Source organism: Lissotriton helveticus, chromosome 1_2, assembly GCF_964261635.1.
Source record: "Lissotriton helveticus chromosome 1_2, aLisHel1.1, whole genome shotgun sequence".
NCBI classification, from domain to species: domain Eukaryota; kingdom Metazoa; phylum Chordata; class Amphibia; order Caudata; family Salamandridae; genus Lissotriton; species Lissotriton helveticus.
In genome coordinates, this window is record NC_136058.1 from 161,422,306 (window position 1) to 161,443,988 (window position 21,683).

A 21,683-nucleotide genomic window follows, 5' to 3' on the forward strand; every position below is an offset into this window, starting at 1 on the left:
CTCACCTATTTTCCTAGCTTCCCTTTTAGCCAGTCTGTAGGTATTTCAGGAAACCTTGCTTACTTCCATCCTGTTTGCCCTCACCTGGGGGTTTCCTCTTCTTCCCTAATACCCTTGTATGCTCCCGGTAACACTGGGCCTGGTTTAAAGTTTAGCAGGTGATCCACCATCTGCCAGCTGAGGGATGGCAATAACCTCAGCTGCCCTATCGGGCTACTGCCTGCCATATTTAGTGATTTCCGTCTTACTAGTGGAGCTCTGTGCCTTCAAGGGAGCCTATGCCGCAGCTCCTCCTCTGAAGGCATTGAATGTTTGCTGAGCATCTTCCATGTTTCACACAGCCGCACAGTAAACTTTATTTTACCAGGAAAAACTCCCAAAGCAGGAGTTTATTTCTGATAAAAACAACAAGCATTTACAATGCAATGGTTTCGCCTTTGGAAAAGTTAGAGCTATTGGCGTTGTAAATGACAAATTTAGTATTTATGTGTTGGTTTTGAAAATAGATAAATAAATGGCATTGTCATTTACATTGCCATTAGCTTAATATCTGCAGTCACTCTGCACTCCCTAGCTTTCTGCAGTCACTCTGCACTCCCTAGCATTCTGCAGTCACTCTGCACTCCCTAGCATTCTGCAGTCACTCTGCACTCCCTAGCATTCTGCAGTCACTCTGCACTCCCTAGCATTCTGCAGTCACTCTGCACTCCCTAGCATTCTGCAGTCACTCTGCACTCCCTAGTATTCTGCAGTCACTCTGCACTCCCTAGCATTCTGCAGTCACTCTGCACTCCCTAGCAGTCACTCTGCAGTCACTCTGCAGTCCCTAGCACTCTGCAGTCACTCTGCACTCTCTAGCACGCCCTAGTCACTCTGCACTCCCTAGCATTCTGCAGTCCCTCTGCACTCCCTAGCATTCTGCAGTCACTCTGCACTCCCTAGCATTCTGCAGTCACTCTGCACTCCTTAGCATTCTGCAGTCACTCTGCACTCCCTAGCAGTCACTCTGCAGTCCCTATCACTCTGCAGTCACTCTGCACTCTCTAGCACTCCCTAGTCACTCTGCACTCCCTAGTCACTCCGCACTCCCTAGTCACTCTGCACACTCTACTCTGCACACTCTACTCTGCACACTCTACTCTGCACACTCTACTCTGCACACTCTACTCTGCACACTCACTCTGGACACTCACTTTGCACTCTGCAATCACACTCTGCACTCACTAGTCTGCACACTCACTACTGTGCACACTCACTACTCTGCACTCTGCACTCACTACTCTGCACTCTACACACTCACTCTGCACTCTGCACAAAGATCTGTTACAATTAAAATAAGAAAGGCCCTGGGGGAAGACTAGTCTGCGACTCTGCTCCCCCCGGGGCCCAGCATTCTAAAACATTCGAGAGTTTTGAACTCAGGAGTCCCGTGAACTGGCAGCTTTTGTGGGTACCTAGGCCTTTGTTCCCAGTAGTCTCTTCGAGCACCCCAGTGGATTGTTACAATGTGGAAGCTCGACTCTTAAGATTTCTGAGGTGGCCCTGTGTCCACAAACGTAGGCATACTCCTGGCGCCTGACAGTGCATCCCACAGTTTAAAGTCGGCGCGACTTTGTGACGTCACTACCCGGCGCCGAATCACTACCCTTAAGCTTCAGCCGAAACGCATGTGAGTCACCAGCTGTTCCGCGCTACCGGCAGGAGCGCCTCGTGCTGTGGGTAGGTTTCCACCGAGGCTGTTCGTGAATCCAGGTCTTCTACCTCTCGACCAGCCCCACGGGAACAGACTGCGGGGCCCACTAGGGTTGTTCTTAGGGTTCCCCTCTAGAGCAAGACCTGTCAGCTTGCTCCTTGATTGACCCAATGAGGTTGTATTAAAAGAAAATTTAAATCTCTATTAATAATTTCACTGTGTAGTACCCAACACTTGAGGTCCTGAAGAATTGCCAGACAGGCATGAAACATGTCGACCTTTCTAGAGGGTTGAGTAAGTTCGCTGTAATTTAGGCAGTCTCTTTCTCCCCTCCCACCCCTTTTAATAAGGGAGTCAGCCACCCCAAATAAAGTTCATTGTGGACTGACTTACCTTTTTTAAACCTCACCTATCCCTCACGACTACACTTATACCAGACCCCTCACACGCACGCAAAACATTGGCTGGTACAGAAGATCTCCAACAAAGAGCACCTATGGCGCCCGTCAGACATTGCAGCGCCAGTCTGACGAGGAGCAGGAGACCAATGATGAAGCATGACACCTAGGTTCCTGGGTGTGTGAGGTCCCCTAGTTCCAACAAGGGAACACCTTGTTCCCTGCCTCTGGCCCGTCTCCATCACCTTACACTTCCTCCCTTTCTTTATCTCTGGGGAACTCAGTATTAAATTGTTTACAAGTCTAGGAGAGCACTCTGGGGTGCCTCGTCGCCAGGGCGTCTCCGTTCTAGTTTGAAATCCCTCGATAAAAGGCTGCCGGGCAATGTGCAGATACGAGTGGAATGTTTCTTGTCTGCTTGACCTTGAATGCAGAACTGCATTTGTTCCTCTGGGGCTGGACAGGGCAACACCTTCTATTTGCAGCTACCACTTAAAGTTCTTTGTAGGCCCCAGACAGCATGTCTGCCTCGGAGGAGCCCGAGGCTACGTTTTTTTGTCCAAGAAGGGGCGTGTCCTAGCTGAGCAGTGCTGGAGAAGCTCAGGAGAGAAGGCTGCAAACAGATAGGCAGCGTGTCAGAGGCCACCAAGAGACAATCCAAGCTGGCCGAGCGAGCTTCGTAAAGGGCCAATATTCGATGAAAAATGCTAATGTCACGACCCCTCGACTAGGAGTATCCCGGAAAGCAAACACACGTGTACTGCTCGAAGCAAGCGCGCTACAAGTAGCCTTAAGTGGCACAAGCAATCACTTTAAAACTCAAATTATTTAACTAACCTGCTCTATGTACACACACTGCGTTTTTTGCAGTCAATTACCATGTTTTTAGAAGCGCATGACCTTAGTTTTACATCTTTACTGCAGGTGCATTAACCAGCTAAGTTAACCATCACCTCCTCCAGTCGCTCACTAATAAGCATTTCAGGAGCAGAGTGCACAATATTTCCGCGGTTACAAACTGTTGTCATTTGTTCAGCATCGAGGGAGGAAACTCTGCTAACCATCTTTTTAAAAATATAACTAAGAAACCAGTGAATGTAAAACAGAGCGGAAGGGGCGTATCGAGACCACCAACCTCAGAGCGGGCTTCTAAGCTTTTTAAATGTACATTTCTGAACTTTTTTCCCTACCAGATTTTAATCGGTCTCTTTTTTTGAGTGTAAAATGCGCGATAGAGCTTTAAACAGGAAAACAACCCTTTAATTGTTTTTCTTCTTATCATAAAATAAGGCATTTAAAAGAGGAGGCTGTGACTTTAAGTGAGACAGAGGTAATTGCCTCTCTGCAGCCAGCCAGATAAATAGCTCGCCAGGCTGGCGCCGGCAGCAGGCAGACTGTGTATTATCAGCGCTCCCCTCCTGAAGAGCGCAGGGACCTCCTTGGGAAAGGGGGAAAGGATTTTAAAGTTTAACTTGAAACTGATCTCATTTCAAAGAGCGTCAGAATGCCAGGCCAAAGAGGAAAGGAAAAAACAAATCTGCTTTACTCCCACCCTCGCCTGGGCCCCCGCGGCAAAACTAGCCTTTCCAAGGTGGTTTCCTGAAAGTTGCTCAAGAAATAAACACATAAGAAAACACAACCCAGTTTTTAGGCACACGGACAGCGGGAGGGGGGCGGGCAGGCACACGGACAGCGGGAGGGGGCGGGCAGGCACACGGACAGCGGGAGGGGGGCGGGCAGGCACACGGGCAGCGGGAGGGGGCGGGCAGGCACACGGGCAGCGGGAGGGTGGTCAGGAAACAGCCAGTGGGACAGGGACAAGGCGAAAAAACATCGGTATAAAAAAAATAAAAAGTACACGCCCACAGTAGCCACGTCTTCATGACGTTGCGAGAGGGAAAGAATTGGCGGGAACGCCCACCAATCGCCTCGGGATTTGACGGACGCCTCTGTCTTCCAATGGCTAGCCTCCATTTATGGAGCTAGCCAATGGAAGAGAGAGGCTGAACTAAAGCACACAGTGTAACTCAAAAGATCTCGACCTGCGCCGAAAAGCTGCGCGGCGCAGCTTTTCGCCAGGTCGAAACCTAAAAGTGACCCTGGCACCCTCAGCGTTTTCACCGAGGGAGTGGGGGCCGTTTTATGTTTTTCCCTCTCCGGGACTTGTAGGCTCTTCCTGGTGGTCCTGAAGAAAAAAGAAAGCACACCAGACCATCTTCTCTACATAGGGCAGACAAATAGAGCCAGCGAGGGTGCCTCTGACAGAGACATGATGGTCTCTTGACTCTAGAGTGACTTAATCATCAGTTGGTCAGATGATACCCCACCTCATTTGTGGCAAAGTATCCTGTCTGCCAAACTCCAAATCAGGCCCTCTGTTCCTTGCCTCATATTGTCCCTTTTGCTTGTTTCTCTTACCTCTTATCACTGATTTGTTTATCTTTTTTTATGCTGATGCTGCAGCCTTTCCATGACTCTTGTGTACTCTAATCTGGCAGCATCTCCCGAGCTCATGGTTGTGTGCATTTGTCCTTGTACTTTGATGTGTGCACTGGGTGTGGTGGCCCAGTGGACTAATGCATCCACTTCAGGGGCCTTTTTTCGACCTCATGATCACAGGTTCAAATCCCGGTGGGTCCACTAAGCCTTTCATCCAATGAGTACCATTGAGTTGGGTAACAATAAATATCTGTTATTCAGCGCCAAGAGACCTATGTGTGAACGTGCGCGTTACAAATACACGTTATGTTATATGGCTTGGGATTACATGTTCTTCTCTAGGGGCCGACTGAGCCAGCCGGGTACCAGTTCCTAGTACCTCTTAGTTTGTTGCTGTTCACTTCTCTTAATCTTCTGAGTTTGAGTACTACCCTTCTGCAATCGCTCATCATCTTATTTTATCACTTGTTCTACCTGCTCTTATGATGCAGCCTAGTTACAACTCAGCAGGGTGGTCAGCTTCATACTCCATAACAGTTCTTGCTGGGTTTTGCCTTCCAAATTACAACACCTGACACAGCGGATCACTCCCAGGGCCAGAATGGAGAACCAACAGCAGCCCTGGCAAAAATGCTCAACCCAGCCTCTCTCTTTATCTCCCCATGTCCTCTCTTTCCACACATCCATTTTCCCTCTTTCTCCTCTCCAAATATATTATCTCTACTTCCCCCCACCTCCCTTTCTCTCTCTCTCTCTCTCTCTCTCTTGAAGCCTCCCAGTGCCTGCTGCAAGTGGGAGCTGGGAAGAGTGACAGAAGCACCAAGTGCGGCCCTCGGCTTCCAAAAACCTCAATGTGCTCCTGCTAGGGGCGTAGAAACTGGGTGGTCTGCCCCAGACAGCCCTGAGTTTTGGAGATGGCGGCCTCCTTCCCCTCCCATTCTTACCTGCGGCATCACACCAGCGCCCCCCCCCCTTTATGGCCGTGTGGCGGCTGCCACAGGTCTCGCCAGCCCCACTCCGCTCTTACCTTCGGCCGCAGGCAGCAACTTGTCTAGCTGCCTCCGCCACTGGCTCCTGCCCACTGGCAAGATGGCCTGGGGAATAACAGGCCTGCCCAGCTCTTATCACTCCTTAGGTGCTGCTGCTGTCTTGAGAGGCCAAGAAGCGCCAGTGCCTTTTATTAATGCACCACTTGCGCCCTCCCATTATGCCTGACTCAAATAATCCTGCTACTCACTGCCCTTGCACAAATGGAGAGAACCCTATACAAGGAGTCAGGCGGCACCCAGTGTCACCCGCCTCTTTCCTTTCAAGTTGACAAAAAGAAACCAGCCAAGGGCTCACCACTTGTGGTCCCACCTAGTGGTCGCCCCTATCTCAAATATTGTATTGCCCATACGTGGATATTGTGCTTGCAAGATTATAGAACCTGTTTCCAAGCAGATATGCATATCAAACACATTACATCGAAAAGATTGGTTTGTGAAGTTTGTCAAGGCTTGCAGTGATCAACTGCATCAGACACCATCATCATGCATGAACGTCTGAAGTCCACACATGACCAACAGAGAGAAGAACTTTGCGATAACTTCGCCAGCTTCTTCAACGACAAGGTCCTAAAAATTGAACTATCTCTAGACATCAGTAACGCGGCCATCCCTCAGACCCTCCTCTCTGGCCCCCCCCCCCGCCCCGTGGCTAAGCTTTCGCCACGTGCAGGAAACTGAGATAATCTCGCTGATCTCGACCGCCAAACCATCAGCTCACATCTCAGACCCCATTCCTCCCTCACTAGTCAAAAAAATGAAGCTCACTTTAGCTCCCATCTGGGGCAAAATCATAAACAGCTCCCTACAAAGCGGAGTGGTCCCTGACTGCCTAAAAATGGGACAAGTCACTCCTTTACTGAAAAAACCCGGTCTGGACTCTGCAAGCTGTGTTCTTCTGCAACTGACTCATCGTCTGGAGAACATCAATCTCCTCGATCCCCTCCAATCTGGCTTCAGACAAGGCCGCAGCACAGAAACCGCGATGCTGAACATCTTAGATGACATTCACGGTTCTCTTGACGCTGACAAGTGCTGCCTTCTCATACTCCTTGATCTAATCTGGCTTCCGACAAGGCCGCAGCACAGAAACCGCGATGCTGAACATCTTAGATGACATTCACGGTTCTCTTGACGCTGATAAGTGCTGCCTTCTCATACTCCTTGATCTATCCGCAGCCTTCGACACGGTAGACCATAAGCTCCTCATCAAAACTCTGCAAGCAAGAGCTGGCCTCGGCGAAGTTGTCCTTGATTGGTTTTCTTCCTTTCTCCACAACCGTTCGCAAATAATAAAACTGAAGAACTTCACCTCTGAAACGCAGCAAGTCAACAAGGGTGTCCCCCAAGGATCAGTACTTTCACCTCAGCTCTTCAACATTTATATGGAACCGCTCGCCAAACTACTCAGGAATGCCAATATCCTCTTCCACCTCTACGCGGATGACACGCAGATCTACCTGGAAACCTCCTCGCTTAATGACATCCACAGACTAAATGCTGTCTTAAAAGATGTTCAAGACTGGCTAACAAAAAACCACCTGAAACTCAATCCCGACAAGACCGAAACTCTTCTCATCTCAAACAAAGAAGACAATCCTCAATCACTGAATGGCTGAAGTCGATCGATGCTCTTAAAGGTTCTCTCACGCCAACTGATTCCGTCAAATCCCTGGGTTTCACCCTTGACCCCAAATTAACCCTGACAAACCACATTAAGAACTCGGCAAAAAGTGCTTTCTTCAACCTCAGACTGCTGAATAAAATAAAACCTTTTATTCCAAACAAAGACCTCAAACTAGCCACCCAATCTCTAGTTCTATCTAGACTGGACTATGGGAACTCAATCCTTACAGGCATACCCAAATCACACTTGGCTCCATTAAAAACAACACTACATGCGGCAGCAAGAATGATCACAGGATGCAAAAAATTTGACCACATCTCCCCAGCACTCAAAGAACTTGAATGGCTCCCGGTCGAAATGCGTAGCTCCTTCAGAACGGCCTGCCTAACACACAAGGCCCTCCACACCGGTAAACCAGAATACTTGGCTAACAAGCTCAAAAAAGCAGGCCAAAGCAGATATTTGAGAAGCTCCAACTCCCTGTTGCTCATCCCACCAAAAACCAGAAAGAAGAAAACTGCGGACTGCTCCTTCACTGGAAATGCCCCCAAAATATGGAACTCTATCCCCCCTCATATCAGAACTCTACCTTCCTATCCGGACTTCAAGATCCAACTCAAATCCTTGTTCCTCACCCGTTCCTTGGGTCCTAGATAACTAGGATCTCCCTCTGAACTATGTGCTATCTCTGTATCCTTCTACCAAAAGGCCTACTGTTACGAACTTCTCCTCCCCCAACATTGTCTTGAGGACTGCCTTTATGTGTTACGTATCTTTTTGCTCACCATGCCTTTCCTCTTACTGTAAAGCGCTCTGCTACCTTCGGGTCTTGTTAGCGCTATAGAAAACTTCTAAATAATAAATAAAAAAATAATAATTTGGCAGCCATTTTTAATTAAACCCACCGCCTTCTTACTCATGACAACGTAAGATGTTGGCAAGAGCAACAGAGTGTTGTGCCTGAAGGTGTCGGTGATGAACAACGGAGTTAGGCGTGTAATGTGTGTGCCACCAGAATGAATCCCTTTACTGTGATTGACGCCTGCGCCCCAGAGACAGGCAGATTGCCCAACTAAATCACTGCGCCTTCGCGATGCCTGCTCTGGCTTCATCTCACTGTTGGCACACTGTGGGCGAGTCTGCTGATGTTTTCTAAATGTTTCCCTCAGTTGTTGTCTTCACACCTTCATCGACTCCGCAGGCTTTAATCAGCAGCCTCCTGAGGCGCCTGATTTACGACTGCGCCGCTTGCAAATGCGTTTGGGATGTTGTGCTGACTAATCAGCGGTGTTTCTTATTATGCACTGATGAGTAGGGAAACAAAATGTGATAACTCCCAGGAGAACTTCCCAATTTTCACACAAAAACTCCCTATTTACAGACCCATAAAAGATTATTGTTCGCAATGGATGTAAGATGATGGACTAAACATATTGATGTTAAAAAAAAAAGAAATTGAAAAAAGATACTGTTAAACGCTATAATACATATGAAAATGCCATAGTGACATATAATGTTTGTATCCTCGAGCTAAGGTCATTGCCCACTGTCAGGTGTGTCTAGAGTACTTGCTTCTGGACAGACTGCTCTATAGGTTCACGGTAGAGATTATTTTGTTATGAGCAGCAGTTGTTTCTTTATTGGGTAGCGTCGCCCCTCCACCCAATGCGAGCCGCAGAAGTGTTGAAAATAAAATGGCAACAAAATGATTTCATTAGCATTTCATTTTTTAAACCTTAGTACGGCTCGCAGCAGTTTCCAGCCTGCCCCCGAGCCAGGAGAAATGGGGGCGTGTTCTGACTGTGCTCTGCTGCTAATTGGCAGCTTGGAGGACTGGGCAGACACTGCAAAGTATGCATGTCAGTTTGTCCGGCTGTCTTACGACGGCCTGCCTGACATGCGCACTTTGCTGCTCTCCATGCAGCAGTCTTAGACATCTGGGTGGAGAGCAGGCATAGACCTCCAGGGCTTGAAGGCGTGCTGGTGCAACCCGCTCCATCCAATCCTGGTCCTCCATTCATGATTATTAACAGCATGAGAGCAGCGGCTGGATTGGTTAGGGGAGCTCTTTCTGCCACAGACTGCAAGAGAAGACTGAGGAGGACGAGTCGTAGCCCGTGGGTAAGTACAACGTACTTATATTTATATTACATGTGTAATGCATGGGTTTGTGTTTAATTTTGGGCTTTTGGAGGAAAAGGTTGTTTGTATTTGGGCTTTTGGAGGGAGGGTTTCTTTTATTTTGGCCTTTTGGAGGGAGGGGATGGTTAATTTTGTTTGTTTGGGAGTGGTGTGGCGCTTTGCTCGCCTCACTAGTTTCAAAGAGGGGGCATCAGCTGTCCCTGGTTAGGAGTAAATACATTTACACCAGACGAAACACACTTGCTTCAAATGTGCTTTTGCAGATTCGTCTGTGTGACGAATCTGCATATGTTTTGCAAAAGTTATTTTTCTGCATTCGAAGTTCCAAAATAAAATGTTTTTGTTAAGATTGTTCTTAAGCTACAACAACGCTATCAGAGCTCTGAAGTGTTTGCCACTTATATAACTTTGTTAATATATTGTAAAAAAAAAACATGGGAAGGAGTATCTTCATCTTCAGATTTGCCATGAAGGCCAATTTTATGAGGTGTGAAACGTTACAAAGCCTTTGTCAAGTTGTTTGTAAAACTTTGCAACAATTCTGAAGGTTCGTGAAAGTAACAAAGTTTTCTGGAAAAAATCAGGCAATGGAATCTCTCAAACGTAGGCCTTGCGTTAGAAAACCCCTACAAAAATCTATTTTTGCAGTAAAGTTACTTCACAAAACCCTTTTTTTTTTGTTTTGTGGGAAAAAAATTCTTAGAGGAATTTTGCTAATAGAAAAACAATTCCAACGTTGACAGACTTACAATGTTTACAAACTTTAAAAACTGCACAGACAAATGTTAATTGTAGCACATTCCCAAAGCTTAGCCCTAGGGATTTCCCTTTGTGGTTTGCTGTAATACCTCTCGTTTTTAGCAAAATCTCCCTAAACATGCATCGGCAAAGCCAATAGGGCTCACCTATGCTAGAGCATTTACCTTTAGCAATGTGTTCTAGCCATGTTGGACACTAGTGTGGCTGCTGTTCAGCATGGCTGAACGTTAGTTGCGTGGTGTGGGGTAGAGTGAAATGGGGTAGATTGGAGTACTAAGGAGTGGGGTAGACTGGGGGAGCATGGAGTGGGGTCAGTTGGTTTAGAGTAGTGTGGTGTGCGGTAGATTGGGTAGCATTGAGTGGGGTAATTGTTTAGAGTGGATAGGGGTAGATTTGTTTAGAGTGGAGTACAGTGGGGTAGATTGTAGTGGGGTATATTAGGGTAGAGTGAGGTAGGCTGGAGTGGGGAAGATTGGGGTAGACTAGTGGGGTAGATTGTAGTGGAATGAGGTAGATTGGATTGGGGTAGATTGGAGTGGGGGTAGATTGTAGTGGAGTAAGGTAGATTGTGGGGTGGGGTATATTGCAGTGTAGTGGGGTACATTTGGGTGGGTTGGGGTAGATAGGAGAAGATATGGGTGGATTGCTGTAGATAGTGGGGTAGATCAGGGTAGATTGGGGTAGAGTGGAGTGAGGTAGATTGGAGCAGATTGGAATGGGTGGATTGGAGTACAGTAAAGTGGGGTATATTGAAGAATATTAGATTGGGTGGGGTGGAGTGGAGAAGATTGGAGTGGTGTACTTGGAGTGGGTAGATTGGGTGGATTAGAGTAGAGTGAGGGAGGTTGGAGTGGGGTGGATTTCCTGCAGCGTAGTACTTGGAGTGGATTAGACTGGGTGTATTAGAGTAGGATAGTTTGGAATGGAGTGGAGTAGGTTGGGGTCGGCTCAACAGGATGGACTGTCACATAAATTCTCTCACTTTAAAGTCAACGAAAGGAAAGTAAACACCAAGTTCCCTCGGAATACAAAGCCTGAAATGTTACCTCTGTCTTTGAATGCAAAGAAATGAGACAAAATAAGAACAAGAATTAAAGGCCTGTTTACAAATATGGAGTACTGACGAGACGAAGTTAAGCTGGACAGCCTAAAACAACAAGCAAACGACAGAGCCATCTAGAAAAGATTCACGCTCTAGAGTGGCTCAAAAAAAAAAAAAAATAGGTCCCAAAAGTGCGAGCACTATAAGGGCACAAGTACTTTAGCTGGGCAAGAATAGGGAAGTGCCGACCGCAGAACTGATCAGCACAAAGAAAGCAATTTAGAGTAGATTTGAAGCACACCAATGGTAAGTAATGGGAGGGGTTCAAGCCCACTAACAGTAAACAAAATGTCTTGAAGAGACTGTGCGCATACGCTGTCAACGCGAGTCCTAAAAAGTGCAAAACCATTATAAACAAGACTGTTGGGTTAGCCATCTGGTTACACTTATTTAATTTTGTATCAGAACTGGCCATGTGATGGAATGCCAGGAGTTGAGCCTTTTTGCTCCGGCAGATATCTTTAGTTTGCTAGCCTCAAATAAGCTGCAAGGGCCTAGGTGAGAAAAACAAAATGTGAGGAGACAAGTCACAGTGATGGAAGGTAGACACTCCACCTTGATGGGGAATCAGGACACACCCTGAAGGGTTGAAAATTACTTTGTTTGAAGAAAACAAAATTATTTGATTAGCCGACCAATAAACACATTTTGGGCCACGCTCCCGTTATAGCGGCCTTGCTCTATATGCACTGCAGTCAGGGAGCTGGATGCCAAGAATTGTTGCAGCCCTTACCCGATGATTGCTGTGGACACAGGGAATGCACACCTGCAGTGTTCTCGAAGTACAAGGCAGAGGATGTTGGTGCGGACCATATCATTGCGTACTGTGGGCCCAGCACTAGGCAGAGTGAATGGTGTTTGGTCATTCCATGGGCCCTGTGTATGCAGGACATATCTATATTGGTACTGTAGTCATGAACACTGTGTGCACAGCGTTGATTTGAGGAATGCCCTCTGACCAGTATCCACAGCAGGTCAGGAGAAGTAGAAAGCGCACATGGTGGCAGGCCATGGCATATCGGTTCTTTTGTAATGAATTAACTTGTACAGGGCCTAGATACCTGCCATTGCCTGTTCCCGATACCTGCAAGGCATGTCAACAGCCCATACCCTATGGGTGTTGTAGATATAGGTACCCGGTACCAAGCACGTTCAAAAGTCAAGTCTTTAATCAGTGTCTGGAAAAACTGGGTGCTGAACAGAGGACTAGGCCATAGGCCATGCCCTCCGAGCACAGGGAAATGCAACAGGCAGTGCCTTCAAGGTAAAGCTGATAGAATTGGTGGGTTAACGGATATGGCTGCAGGCCATGCCTTGCGGGTGCTTCTAACATGGGAACTGGTTACACGCGACTGACCGCAGGTTATGCCATGCACCCACTACCTGCAGGGTACAGACACAACTCATACCAGTGGGCACTGCAGCTATGGATACTGATCGCAGGTTATACCCAGTCCCTGCATGGCAAGCATTTGTTCACATAGCATGCGAAAGCACCCAGTTTTCATGACAACAGAGCTCGCTCTGCGAGCATGCTTAATGCACAGTGTCAAAGAGAGAGAGAGAGAGAGAGAGAGAGAGAGAGAAAGAGAAAGAGAGAGAGAGAGAAAAAAAAAGAATAAGAAACGAGAACGAACACACAAAGGCTAGCAATATAAAATTCAAGAATTGCACTGATTTCTTCTTGTTAGTGGTATAACATGCTTACCTACTAAAACATACACTATAAACCCCTTTTACATTTCCTGAATGTTTTTGAAGTTGAAATGAGGTTATGATTAAAACTAACCCTTAAAACTGCTGAAATTCACCAGTTATGGTTACCTACGAAACCTTAACTCATGCGCTACTTATAAACTAACATAAGGCAATATGGCTGATGTGATCAATTACATTACTTATAAAATTATGTATGACCTAACTAATAGTATCCTCTATTATAGAGTCCATGGTCTTCGAGCCCATTGCCCATATATCTAGAAATCAGAGGACATGGTGCAAGTTCTTGCCCTACGCGCACTAAAGTGAAGTGCATGGCATGCCCATGTAGCCAACTGAAACAGGACATAGCACATGGCCATGCTTGTTGCATGCGTCATACAGGTGATCTGAAGGCTGATTCACACAACCTAGGCCCAGATTTTACAAATTCACTCTTGGATTTGTGAATACAGCATGGATTACCTGTTAAATTGAAAATCATGCTAAACACACATTAGCATGTTCTATCGGTGACTTGTTCCAAAATACGTCAGCTTGAAGCTAAATATTGTGTTGGTAACTATATTGCAAATTCAAACTAAGATCCGCCAAACCAAGATATCTGCTTTCCAAAACATCTGGAACATATTAAACCATGCGTTTGTAATAGTAGAATGTGAGTTGAAGACGTGCAATAAGTATGCATGGATATGGTCTTAATAATAATAGCCAAGTAAAATATCTTGCCAATATATATAATAGGCTGTTTGTATGAACATTAGGTCCAAGTATATGAAGCATGAGTGGAGACAGTGGGTTTTTATTAGAGGATGAAAACCTATCATCCCGGCCTCAGTGGACAACGTCCACGCGCTCCTTTTTCACGCGAATGAACCTTAGAATATGGCTCTTCCAACGCACCTTCATTGTCACTCAAAGTCTGGACAAGTTCTTAAGCATGTTTTTTTCATTTGAATTATTAAATAGTTTATTACTTAAGGGTTTTAACTTTTTTTAATTCAGCAAGACTTCAAGTATACTTTGTTGTAAGGTCATATGCTCTTGGAAATATACTGAATCCTCATTAATACAGTATGTCACCAGAACGTCTCCAATGGCCCATGTGTCTTTGACCACTGCACACCTTACGGTTCAATCACTGACACATCAGACTACCAGGTCCTGAGACTCTTAACAAGTTCTGGTTTTCGGATGGTGAATAAAAAATGCTACTGAGTTCGGTCGTATTCCTGTTTTGTTATCCTGTAGTCCGGCTTTTCAGATCAAATAACCTTCTTTGCCTTCGTGTGTGATTCTGAGCCTTTACAATTGTCTTTTCTGTAGTTCAGTTCTGCTTCTCTTTTCCTCTCCACCCCCCTCCAGTACTCTAGGGAATTGGTTCACAGAGAATGAAGAAACTTAGATCAGGCATCGAACATTTTCCTTTTCTGGATAACACCAACAGTTCCCCTTCGGCAAATGTCTCCACTTCGACCAATCCTTCGATGAACAGTTCATTTAAAAACACTTTTTAAGTGTTATGCGTACAAGCACCAAAGAGGGACCTACAATTAAAGTTCATGAACACAAACGTATCAAACAGGCTGTAGCTACTGCACACAGCCCTCAATTTATAGAATTAATTTTAGGAAAGTGGAGAACTGCATATAGGACTTGCACAGATCCTACTGTGCATATACTTGCACATACAAGATGGTTGTCTCAATCACACTTTTCAGTTTCTAGCTGACGTACAGAGGAAATGTTCAATATAAAATATATGTGAACACAGCGGCCACTCATCCCAATATAGGCCTGGGCAGCATTTCAATTATGCAGGAGTAATCGGAGTACTTTTGGTAATGCCGCATTACTCTTTAACGTGGAATTACTGATAATAACGCAATTATGAGTAAAAGTAAATTGGGGGAAAAATTCTACAGCGAGAACACATTTAGCGAGTGCAAGAAACTGCTGGCACTTGCTATTCGTACTCTGTCGCATTCAGAGCTATTTCTTAGCACAAAATACATCCTCACGTCCATTTTAGACCGGAGGGCACATTTTGCGCTTAGAAACTAGTCCGGACTGGGAACCACAACCGGCCCTGGCAAAGTGCTCGACCCCCCTTGTGGTGACGGTCTAGTGTCCTCTCCCCCCCCCCGTCCCCCCTCCCCCCCCCCCACTCGGGGAGGTTAGAGGTGCCGCCGAGCAGTTTCCCAGGGCCGGTTTTCGGGCGATTTTGGTACAGGGCCGATTTTGCAGCAAAATCGGCCCCCAGGGGCCTAAAACCGGCCCCCACCCGTGCGGCACACCGGGGGATTGCCCAGTGCCCACTATGGCCAGTCCGGCCCTGCAGATGCCGGGAGTAAGTTGGGGGAAATCCTACCTAAAAGGCACATTTAGCAAGAGCAAGCAGCTGCCCCCACTTGTTATTCATGTTCTGTTGCATTCAGCGCTATTTCTTAGAGCAAAATGCATCCTCACGTTTATTTTGGACTTGCGCAGGCAGTTTTGCATTAAGAAAATAGCACTAAATTCAAGTTTACTCTTTTCATTTAATTCCACGTAATCTTGCAGAATTTGGGGGGAATTCCATGTGATTGCACTTCACGAGTTACGCCCACCCTTGAAAGAAAATGTAGATGTTTGATTGAAGATCACTTTTTCTGTTTTTATTGGTAAGGGAATACATGTAATAACTTGAATTTACAGTGATATAGTTAATATTTTTGTGCTTAATGCTTTTCTTTATTGTTCCTATTGTAGGTCAGTCCTTGTCATATATATTGATGGTGCACATTATTGGTCACTTCTGACGGTGTGTCTATTTCAATCTGCAGGATAAAGTCTTTTGGACTGACCTTGAGAACGAAGCAATCTTCAGTGCTAACAGGTTGAATGGACTGGAAATCTCCATCGTGGCAGAAAATTTGAATAACCCTCATGGCATTGTGATCTTACATGAACTGAAACAACCTGGAGGCAAGCATCAGAGTTACTATTACCCTTCCTCCCCTCCTTAGTATCAACAAAGTTTAGAGTATTTCCTAACCTGTGATTTTTCATTGGTGACGCGTGGAGAAAGGAATTAGCTTAAAATATTTTACTCTATTTCGCGCAGGTGATGCTTTACTACACACATGAAACAGTAAGATGTTGTGATTCATAAACCTAGACAGTTGCATGAAATTATCAAAGGATGAAGATTACTGTCCTTTTTAAAATCCCTATCTACTCTTTATTCTCATAGTTATATGATGGATGTTTTCTTAAAAGGTGCTAGTAATTCACTTTTAGTATTAAGGGTGTTTTGTAAATTGCTGTTCTCTGATCTGTCCACAAGGTTAACCATATCAGGGTTTTTTGTTCTTTCACCCATCAAGTGACAGATTCCTTATACTCTATTCCAGCCTCTTCTCTTGGAATGCGAAAGACTTTTAAAAGGGTTCTTTGGAAACACCTATATTTGGAATTGAAAATTTGCTAATGAAGGTCTTCCGGCAACCGTTTGCAGCCCAAAAAGCCCTTGTACAAAGTAGGCTTTTCTTCCAGTTATCTAGAAGGACTGACACAATAATCCCCTGTGTTGTATTTTATTATTGCCCCCTAAAATATTGAAGTATATAACACATTGAGAATGCAAAGGCTATGCAAATTAGCCACCATTGGCCAAAAGAGCCTGTCTTTATGGAAAACATCCTGTTTAAACGTTGTCCATGAGCATTTAAACAGAAGAGCAATCCAAATAAAAAGCAAAAATGTGAACGGGTGTCTGTGTGAGCGGGGTCTACCTGAATGGGACTCATGGGCCTGCCTGACGGAAGAGTGAGCTGTCTGCCTGTGTGAGTGCATGGTGAGCAGTGTGCCCATCTGAGTGCAGGTTGATTGCTGAGCCTGTGTGAGCACAGGGTAAGCAATGAGCCCATGTGAGTCGATCGATATGTGTCTGGAGGAGTGCTGGTGGAAGGGTGTGCTTGTATGAGTGCGAGGTGAGCACTGTACCTGTGCGAGAGAGCGGAGAAAGATGCGTCCAATGTGAATGTGGGTGAATGGTGTGTTCGTGAGAGCAGTGTGCCTTTGTGCGTGCAGTGTGAGTGGTGTACCCATGTGAGTGCAAGAGAAAATGTCTACCTTTATAAGCTCAATGTGAGAGTTGGCCGATGTAAGTATAGGCTGAGTGATGTGCCCAGGTGAGCGAGTGCCTATCTGATCAAGGGTAAGTGGTGCGCCTTTCTGCCTGAAGGGTAAGTGGTTAGCCTAACTGAGTGAAGGGTAAGTGGTGAGCCTGACTGAGTAATGGGTAAGTGTTGCACTTGACTGAGTGAAGGGTGAGTAATGTGTTTGTGTGAGCACAAAGTGAGAGATGGGCCCTCATGAGTGCAGCATGAGGGGTGTGCCGATGTGAGATTTGAAGGAGGAGTGTTTTTGTATGATATTCAGGCGGGAGACTACTGATTTCAAAACTAGTCTCCCGCCTCTCGATTCCTGCATTCATTAACCCGATTCCTTGGAGGGCTTCAGGCGGGACTGATGTGGTGGGACTCATAGTATTCACTGCCAGCAACCAGCACCTGCAGGCCAATGCACAACATTTTTGTCACGCACTCTCTGTCTGCCATATATCGCTTTTTACGTGCTCCTGACAGGTAAGGGGAAAAAACTACATCTACATTTCTCATATCCGATCCTGCAGCATCACACATTCTAGTCCCATACAGGACAATAGACCTGATTCAGGCCTCAATGGAAGTCAATGGGAAAAAAACAATTTCCTGATTAAATTTACAAAATCTCCCACTTTTCTCTTCTAAAATGTTGGCATGTATGGAAAAGTGTGTTTATATTGTGCAGGACGATAGGCGTACCTGTGCAAGTGAAGGGTGAGAGGTCTTTCTGCATGAGTGCACTGCGAGAGAGGTTTCTTTTTTTTCCTATGAAAAAATTAATACTTTTGAACTTTGGTCAGTATGTTATTTCATTCAACTGTTAATTGATTTGCAATGTCAATGGCTCATGAGTGAGCAATTCTAATCTTGCCAACTAAGTTTTTCCATTAAAAATATCAATAATCTGACTATGTGGTATTGGTATTTTGAGCAGCGCCTGACTCGTGCCTCTTGGGATCTCAAGAAAATGGCGGCTGCGAATACCTCTGTCTCCCTGCACCTCAGATCTCGCTCCATTCACCCAAGTACACGTGCGCGTGCCCCGATGGACTGGAGCTTGCCCCCGACATGAGGAAGTGCCAAAAAGGTAAAGGTCATTGCATGTTTACTTCCGTTAGTCTCCTTCGGGCTAGCATGACTGTTTCTGTGTGATATTTTAATTGCAATGGTAAAATGTTTTTGTACTTCCAGCGTTCATTCATACTTAAAGACCAGCTATCTTTTATTGTGTTTCAGAACATATTTTAATTAAAAGATAACATTAGGTCTACATTAGCATAAAAGTGAATTAAACATTAACATTTCACGAATTCCTCCAGAGAGATTAAAATACATTCCTCCTCGGCTCATCCTTACGTTTTTTATATTTACCTCCAACTTTTAGAACACCAGCATTGCCTCATATTGCTACATTAGCATTCATTAACGTAAATTATCATACTACTTATGGTTTTGTTGACAGGGTTTCTAGCTTGCAAAACAAGCAGCTTAAAAACACATTATACAATAATCAGAAAGTGCAACACGCAAGGTTTACAAATGGGCTCACATAAATGTATTGAATATCAGATAAAACATGTACTAATTATTTTTTTTAATCAATTGCTATAAAATTGTCACATTTTAGCGTAACGAAAGAGTTGGGTTTGTGTGATGGTCCATAACTTAGTGGGTGGGTCTTTTGTCCCTGAAGGCAGCACTGTCAAAAATATTTATTTTGTATGTGTTTATTTATTTGCATATTTATTTACTGATTTGTTAGTTAAAAGGTCTTTCTATTGTGCTTCTAATACTCTGCAGCTGCTTCAGAGCACTATTCAGTGTAACATACATGTAAACAATCTAGAAAAGGAAAGTCAGTCAGTCAATCAATCAAGGATTTGTAAATCACTGCAAATTACCCGTGAAGGGCTCAAGGCGTTGGAGTTGCTAGCTGCTGTGTGGTGATCTGTTCATTTGAACAGCTAGGTCTTGAGTCCTTTCCTGAATTGCTGGAGGCATGAGGCGGCCCTGAGGTGCAGAGGAAGGTCGTTGCAAGCTTGGACTGCCAAGTGTAATCAGGAGCGTACTCCGATGTTACCGCGCTGGATCCGGGGGGTGTCTGCAAGGAAGAGGGAGGGGGATCGTAGGTGTCTGGTCGGTTGGTGCAAGCTCAAGCACTTGTTGATATATGCTGGTCCTTCGTTGTGCAGACCTTTGTATGCGTGGGTCAACATCTTGTACTCGCATCTCTTCTGCATCGGCAGCCAGTGTAGCTTCATGAGGTGGAGTGTGATGTGGATTTATCTGGGGAGGTCGGGGAGGAGTCTGACCGCTGAGTTTTGTATTGACTGTAGTCTCTTCAGGAGGCGTGTGGTGACTCCTACGTAAAGTGTGTTCCCGTAATCCAGCCTGCTGGTGACCAGGTCCTTCTGATGTTGACTGGTAGCTACCTGAAGATCTTGCGAAGCGCGCACAGGTTGTGTAAGCAGGCGGATTAGACTGTGTTTACCTGTTTCTTCACAAACAGCTTGCTGTCCAAGATGATGCCGAGGTTACAGGCGTGGTCTTTCGGGGCAGGGGATGGGCCGAGTTTAGCAGCCACCATGCGTCATTCCATGGCGAGGAGGTGGTCCCAAAGATGACAACTTCCGTCTTGTCCATGTTGAGCTTGTCCTCCATCCAATTGGCAACGTTCATCATACATCTGTGGAAGTTGGCTCTGGTGGTGAAGGGGCCTTCTGACAGCGAGAGAATGAGCTGGCTGTCTTCGGTGTAGGAGATGATGTTGAGTGCGTGTGATCTGACAGTGTTGGCGAAGGGGATCATGTATTCATGTACGTGTTGAAGAGGGTGGGGCTGAGGAACAATCCTTGGGGGACGCCAAGGGGAGATTAAAAAAAACTAATCCGGCGTATGTATTTTCCCCATTGATTTCTATTGAAGAAGTGGCAATTTCAGGCAGGGGAAGCCAAAACAAAGCCATTTTTGGCTTAAAAATGTGGGAATCTTGCCCCTGAATCAGGTCTATTGGCATGTATAGTATAAGGATGAGACATTCGAGTGTCATTTGGACAAGTTAATTGCTGAATTTGCATGGACGTCAAAAATAGAGCAGAGTACACTTGCGTATGCAGATTCCTTTCTTTTGGTAATAGATAAGCAAGAAGTGCAGTGCCTAATTTTTTTTTTTTTAAACTTTATTTTTGTGCAGGGAGTAAATGAATTTAGGCGTGTCAAGCCCCAAACCACATAATAATGTTACAATAATGCCACACTACCACAGCCATCATGCCCACATCCCTGGGGCCGGGCGGCAACATCGGAAACAGCACGAAATGTAAGGTAATGCTAAGGCTGACACTCTCCACATGTATCTCACCAATCCTGCTTTTCGTTTTCTACCCGCAACTCCCCCCCCCCCACCCCCCTTTACGAATCAAACAACAGGTAGCTGGTCCCATTAGAAGGAAAAACAGTCAAGTCTAGCGACTCTCAATCAAAGAGTCATTATTTCATTCGTGTCAAGTACGCATAGGTAAACAGTAGCTATGCCCTCCATCCAATTTGTCGTGCAATACCCAATGTGTGTAGTACCTCCCTGATCCCTGAGTCACAGCCACTCCTTAGGCACACATCGTTTTCAGGTGTTCCCCTCTACTCCTCTCCGCCTTCCCCTCCCTCCCTGTGTCGCCTCTGATCGCCCACTTCCAAGCCATGGTACTGTCTCCACTTGCTCCACACCTTTCGGAATTTCTTGGGGCAGCCCCTCGCCTTGTATGTCACCCGTTCTGCTGCCATATAGAGGTCCAGCCCTCTCCTCCACTCCTCTATGGCTGGCCTCTCAGCCACCCCCCAGTATTTCGCAATATCCCTTTTGGCCACCACTAGTGCCAGCACCAGGAAAGTGATAAGCGGGCGTGGCAAGTCTACCTCCGTTACCATCCCCAATAGTGCTAGTTTCGGGTCTAGTGTTAATTCCACCTCCAGCACCTCCCCCAACTCAGTGAAGATGTGTGACCAATATACTTGTATGTCTGCGCACGACCAGATGGTGTGGAAAAAGTCTCCCTGGGCTGCTCTACATCTAAGGCATGTGGCGTCCGTTATCCTGCCCATCCTGAGGAGGCGCCTTCTATCGAAATATGTCCGATGCAAGATGTTCAGTTGGATCAGCCTCAGTCTCGATTTAATAGCCACCTCACGTGGGTGCATCCGTATGAGCTCCCAGTCTAGGTCCTCCATTTCTCCTACATCCGCCTCCCAAATCCCTCTAAGTTTCGCCAGTGTCCCCAACATATTGTTTGTGAGTGTCTTGTACGTGAGGGACACTGCCTGGTGTACCATCTGTTCCTGTAGGAGTCTCCCTTCTAATGGTGAGTATTCTGGCATGTCGTGTAGTGATACCTTCTGAGCGTTCCAGGCATGCGCTAGCTGTAAGTGTTTGTATCGTTGTGTGTGGTGTAAGCCATATTCCGCCCGCAGCATCTCGAACGACTTCAGCTCACCGTTCCTGACCACGTCCCCAATAGTCGATATCCCTATGTCGTCCCACCTGGAGAAGCCTCTCAGTTTTCGAAGTTCTGTGAGCCAAGTGCAGTGCCATAGTGGCGTCTGACGTGTCAACC

At 46.0% G+C, this 21,683-nt stretch overlaps 1 protein-coding gene across 1 annotated transcript in view; it reads left to right on the forward strand.

Moving 5' to 3' along the window:
* The window catches only part of LRP8 (LDL receptor related protein 8), a 1,087,241-nt gene that overhangs the window by 963,562 nt on the left and 101,996 nt on the right, over positions 1–21,683 (forward strand). The window contains exons 14-15 of the mRNA XM_078670496.1: positions 15,751–15,892; positions 18,011–18,163. Of these exons, the coding sequence (XP_078526622.1) occupies positions 15,751–15,892; positions 18,011–18,163 (295 nt within the window). The remainder of the gene's footprint in view (positions 1–15,750; positions 15,893–18,010; positions 18,164–21,683) is intronic.